Raw genomic sequence first — 6,000 nt, 5'->3', positions numbered from 1 at the left:
GGCTGTAGCGGTCACATTTGACATACACCTGGGGCTGAATGTATAGAGACAAACGGGAAAACATTGTCACAGGAGCACCCAGGGAAGTTTTCCTCTACACCATCAGCGGTTTTCTGTAGTTTTGAGAAAAGCTCTGTGGAGTCCAAAAGTTGCCTATTGCACATATGGCTTGATGCATGACATTATACCTGAGGAAGACTCTAAGAAGTCGAAACGGTTGTATTTTAGTTTGTAATCAAAATCATCCTTGAATCAGAATATCAAGTTCCATCATCATCCTTCAGGAGTGAATATTGCTGGGAAAAATATTTACAAAACATATGGCTTATTAAAAGTTTCACTGGACTTTTGATAATTTTTCATTTTTGAGTGCCGGCTTTTTTTTTTAATTTTTATATGACAAGGTTTTTGGGCTACTACAACCATTGGTTTGGCACCTATCCTTTGACTCTAGAGCTGTTGTTGCATCTTAAATGACAGATGAATAGATATGAGGAAGAAAGAAGGAAAGAAAGAAAGAAAGAAAGAGAGAGAGAGAGAGAAAGAAAGAAAGAAAGGTGAGAAAGATGATGGATGCTTATAGAAAGGACGATGATAGATGCATATAGAAAGAGAGAGAAATAAATAAATAGATGAGAAAAAAAATTAAGTAAACAAGAAAGAAAGATAATAGATGCATAAAGAAAAAAAAGAAAGAATGAAAGATGATAGATTCAAATGCAAAGAAAGGTGAGAGCGGGACGGCACTAGAGCAGTGTGTACTCCTTTGGACTAGAACTCACTGCATGCAATCGTCACAAACAGCTTGTGGGCATCAGGTGCTCTGGCAGTAAAAGCGTGAAGCTGAATACATATCCAATGACCTGGACCCGTTGAAGCACACTCAGTGCGAAACGGCCGTCGTCCACGCTCCATCACCGCACCCTCCTGTAAAACCTGCTGCCTAGCTGGATGTATGATCTTCCGTAAAGCCATGTTTCAATAAAGAACACGTTCACACAGCAACAACGGGGTGAGTGCCGCAGTTTTCTTTGTTCTTGAAAGATGATAGATACATATAGAAAGAAAGATAATAGATGAATATAGAAACAAAGATGATAGATGATATGACTGTTGTGTTTGAAACTGTTAAACTGTAAAGCGCTGCGGAATATGTTGGCGCTATATAAATAAAGATTATTATTATTAGATGCATATAGATTGAAGGATAGGTGATTGATGTGACCCATTTGATACTAAACCTTACATAGAAATACTCTGTAACACACACAGACAGTGTATACACACAGTGTGACTGTATACAGTGCATTCTGTGCTGTATCCTCCAGGACTCTAGTTATTGTGATGGCTCAGATGGTTTGAGGCTCTTGCACCAATCCAGATGTCTGTGCAGATGATGTGTTTGCTGTGGCTGGTGCCATTGGTGTGCAGGCTGAGTGTGTCACACAAGGGGAGGAGAGCAGGACTGAGGGGAGGTAGAGCTGCCTGCAGACATTATCCTGCCAGCACAAAAGAATCTGCATGGAACCAGGCCCTGACACACAAAGCAGGTAAAGCAGCTCAATAATTCTGCTACTTGGACATTTTTTCTTGTTTACGAAGGAAAATAACAAAAATCTTAGAAGTGGTAAGTCTAGAATGCGTTATATAGGGAGATATCCTGCCTGATGTTTCCCATGCTATACAAGGATGAAGGAGTCAGAAATAGCAACACTTTATTGGATGGAAAAAACAAACATGTAAAGAACTCGTTACAGCATGGGAGAACTAAGGCTACGTTCCCACGATGAGTTTATGGTGAGTTTTTAATGTTGCAGATTTTATGCACCGTTGAATAAAATAGATTTACTTGCATTTTTGTCAAAAAAGCGTAAAAAAAAAAAAATCTCACCAAAAGCCATAGTGGGAACTTAGTCGAATAGTCCCAGCAATACGAAGGCTTGGGAGAATGTGTATGATGTCTAACTTATGTGCAGAACCTGGGAGCTCCGCGTTCACATTTTTTCCACTTTAGTAAACTTTGCTCTTGGCCTAATCTTTGAACGTAAACTAGGATGAACCTGCAGTATAGAGCAGCTGAGAATGTAGCTGATATCACTCTGTGAGCAGGATTATGTGACATTTCAGCAGTTTAATCATACAGTTACATGCAGCAGATACAGTATGTTGCACAAACAGAAATGTATATGGGTGAAGTCGTAATGTTCCAATTGTTGCAAATAACATTTAGGTCTGTAGTTGCACAAGATGACTGATGAAATATTCTAAGGGCTTATCCTCAATTAATGACCCATGCACTATATGACTCTCAGAATCTGCACTGATCGGGCTGCATCTCTTCCAGCTTGTCCTATTGAAATGAATGGGTCACGCTGCAGTTTCAGATACAGTCATTCATCGTTCCTTTGTTATTGATATAGCCCATATATTCACTTACTATTGATTTTACTTCTGTAGCGCCATTTATTCGACTACGCCTCACAGACATCATCATCACTGTCCCCACTGTTACTATCAGTATGTTTTTGAGGTATGGGAAGAAACCAGATGAAACCCATGCAAACACACGGAGAAAATACAAACTCCTTGTAGATGTTGTCCTTGGTGGGAATTGAGCCATTAATTGTGCTCATCAGACAGGGTCCTAGTGGACTTCTTACCCCCACAAATTAAATTGATTGAAAGTACAAGTTGAGAAAACCCTTTTAAGGCCAACTTCACCTAACGGACTGAGCAATCAAACAGTACGCCATCTGTAACAAATACATGTCAAGCAGATCTAATTCACTTGTTTATGTGGCCCTTTTACTGGTCATAACTTTTTGTAACTTGTTGCATAAATAAAAAGTTGCGTTTTCAGCTATTTAGTCCCCTGTGCCATAACATTTTAAAACTATCTAGGTTTCTTACATACTATAATATATATTATTTAAAAAAAACAAACATAATATATTGCAAGGGTTCTACATCCAAGAATGCTTCAGTTGCAGATATACAGCAGTACGTGCTTGTCTGCAGTTCCATTAAGAGATGGAGATAACGGAGTACAGAGCTTGACTTTCTCCGTTAGTCCCATAGAGAAATAATGGCGTTTTGGTAAAGCATGCTCACTGCTGGGGTGCAAGAAGGGCCCCATTTTAGCAACAGGTGGAGTGATAACTTTTTTTGTAGCCAGATGTAATATAGCTGGCCTCTGCAGGAACAGTAGTGATAGTGGTGCACTATCTCACCAGTAGCTTACGGTCCCCTACGTAGTAGATCAATCATCCAAATCCAATAATTTTAGCAGGATCGGCCAATCATCTAATGTGTACGGTGGGCCTCCGAGTCTCCAGGATAAATGAAAGATTATGACTGTAAACAACTGTTTCCTTTGTTGTTTTCACCCCTTCTCCCTCTTAATAAGACAATTGGCCAAATATTGGTATGTATGGTGAGTGGAGGGAGATAATATCTATGAAGTACGGTCAGCTTTTTCAACAAGCTGTAAATATTCAGGTCATGCTGCCATGTGCAAATATAAAAATCTTCATCAATGACGCAGAAGTTTTTTTTCTTATAGTACGGTAATTACATTGGGAACTTTTTTAAACTTTCAGGAAGTGATCTGTACTGTAAACGGTTTATTAACATTCCTGTAGGAGCATTCCCTATCACATCACAGCGTCATATTCACTTGTAAATTAGTCGGGCGAGTCCTGATCACGTTCCTCTACCTCACAGTCGGTATCTTCTCACCTGCAATTAAGTTTCTTTGTTTCGGGTTTTGAGCATTGTGTGATGGGCATTGGATTCTTTGCATGTCCATTGCCTGCAGCTACAGAATCCTGGAAGGAACTGGAAACTAAAGTCAAAATGCTAATTACTAAGTCAATCCCTCCTCTTTTACATACATCTCCATTATGTAAATCTTCAGGTTTATTATCATTAATATTATTATTATTATACAGTACCAACCTGGGGCAAACAGACAACTGAGATCCCGTTGCAAAATTACAACCACCCTGTAACCGTCCACAATGATTCTTGCAAATGACGGCGCAATCTGTGAGGAGCAGCATATGCTTTAGAGAGTTATTCCCATCTTCATGGGTGAATATTGTCAGATACTGCTTTTAAATAGAAGCAATTTTGCAATTAAATGTTTTTTTTTATTTTATTTACGGTAATCAGTTCTTAAGATATTAACACTTTTCTTTTGTTTACAGCTCGTTGCCTTGGAGACCGACCACCGCTGCTGCACAGCAGAACATGCAAAGTGCTTACAAGCTTCTTTCTATTGAGCTTGTAAATAGTTACGTGGATCGAAATGCAAGACTCTACTTCCACGCCAGGTCATTAGTCTCTACCTACTAGACGGAAGAAGGGGGCTCACGAATCTCTTACCTTCTAAGATATATTGGTGATCCAGAGAGGTAAGAGATTTGTGAGCTCCCGGTCCAACAGATTAGAGACTACTGCCATGGCCGATGGACCCAAGTCCCTCGAATCAGTTCTCCCAACTCTACTTCTAAGCACTGCGTGGCCGCTGGTCAGGATACCTGAAACACACTGTCGCCTTCCAATCCTGGACAGCTTCAGCGCAGTGCTTATAAGCTAGACTGCAGAGGTGGTCGGTCTCCCAGGCAACAGACTGTAAACAAAAGAGAAATGTTAATATCTCAAGAACAGCTGACAATTTTGATAAGCAGCAAATTACAAAAGTGTTTTTATTTACACACACTATCCGACAATATCAATGTATGAAGGCAGGAATCACCCTCTAATGGTTGTGGCCAAAGTGGACCCTCTGCCTCTACAGGCCCCTGTGGTTTGTACAGACATAGCCTAAAGATAGGTCGTCAATATCAAACTAGTGGACAACTCCTGTATATAACACTGACTAAACTCAAGGTCATTTAAATAGGCTGCTTTATGCTTCTAAAATCAGCGCGATCCTTCCCGAGACTTGTCCTCTCGTTCTGTGGTTACAGCCCACAAGCATCTGGTCATGTGTAAGTCATGTGAAGTCTGCAGTGACCAGAGTAAAGGTTCCCTTCTCTGTGTAATTCTTTGTCTTTTTTTTTTTTTACCTTTGGCTTATTTTTCTATTCTAACTACAATTTATCATTTTTTATTTATTGTATTTTTTTTTAAATGATTTTATTTGAGAAATTGATAGTCCTGTTATATTCACAAAACGCAAGTGCATCAATCAAGAAAAATTTGGCGTGATTACAACCAAATAGGCAAATTTTTCATGACCTGTCCAAGGTTTTATGAGCATTGAAAGCGAACAGAATTGTATCTTACAATGTGAGGTGTAGCATTGCAACGTTTATAATATGCATTGGATATAAAAAGACGCATAAGAAAGGGAAAGCACAAAAGAAGACAAAAAATGCAATCAATAATGCAGATGCTTATTGTATATTTTGATGCACACCAGCCAAAAATGCAGAAAAAGCATGGTGATTTCTATACTCCGGTCCCGAGTGCCGCCGGGTATTGACGCACAAGTTTCTCGTATCACACTCGCAAGTGTGATCCCGGCCTCAGCCATATTCCCCTGTCGCTTTGCTTTCTGCTGTGTTTTTCTGTGCGAAATATCCTCTGCGTTTAACAATTCATCTAAAGTGAATGTAATATCAAAAGATATAATTCCCAGTTTCATGAAAGCTCACGCCAACTGTGCACTTTTTTATGCATTTTTCACCGTAGACTGAAAAAAACGCATGTAAAAATCACAATTGTTTGTTTACGCGTGCAACCGCAGTCTTTGCTCGCTAAAAAAACCTGCATTAAATCTGCATAAAAAAAATGAGAAAATGCATTTAAAAAAATACAGCAAAAAAAACACAATTAAAAGAGCATATTGCTTTTGCATTAATTATTAATTGGAGTGGACACCTGCGGTTGGTTAATTTTTCCACTTGGTCCAAATAGAGGATGGATGCCCAGGTATTTGTTCCGACCCTGGCCACTGTTGGGAGCATATCTCCTGAGTGTATACACCTGACA

At 39.4% G+C, this 6,000-nt stretch overlaps 1 protein-coding gene across 4 annotated transcripts in view; it reads left to right on the top strand.

The window, feature by feature from the left end:
* Positions 1-807: 807 nt before the first annotated feature.
* DHCR7 (7-dehydrocholesterol reductase) overlaps positions 808-6,000 on the top strand; it is a 35,640-nt gene continuing 30,447 nt past the window's right edge. Inside the window, exon 1 of one of the 4 annotated variants that reach the window (XM_069740095.1) lies at positions 808-1,012. Coding sequence is in view for 2 of the 4 variants with exons in the window: in XM_069740092.1 (XP_069596193.1) it covers positions 1,522-1,550 (29 nt within the window). In the remaining 2 variants the exon portion in view is untranslated. Of the gene's footprint in view, positions 1,013-1,268; positions 1,798-6,000 lie in introns of those variants that run through there. The other 3 variants (XM_069740092.1, XM_069740093.1, XM_069740094.1) reach the window with 3 other exon arrangements.

The sequence above is a fragment of the Ranitomeya imitator genome, chromosome 9, assembly GCF_032444005.1.
Source record: "Ranitomeya imitator isolate aRanImi1 chromosome 9, aRanImi1.pri, whole genome shotgun sequence".
In the NCBI taxonomy this organism is placed as follows: Eukaryota; Metazoa; Chordata; class Amphibia; order Anura; family Dendrobatidae; genus Ranitomeya; species Ranitomeya imitator.
Note: the sequence above shows the minus strand (reverse complement) of the source record. Positions and strands in the feature narration are given on the sequence as shown.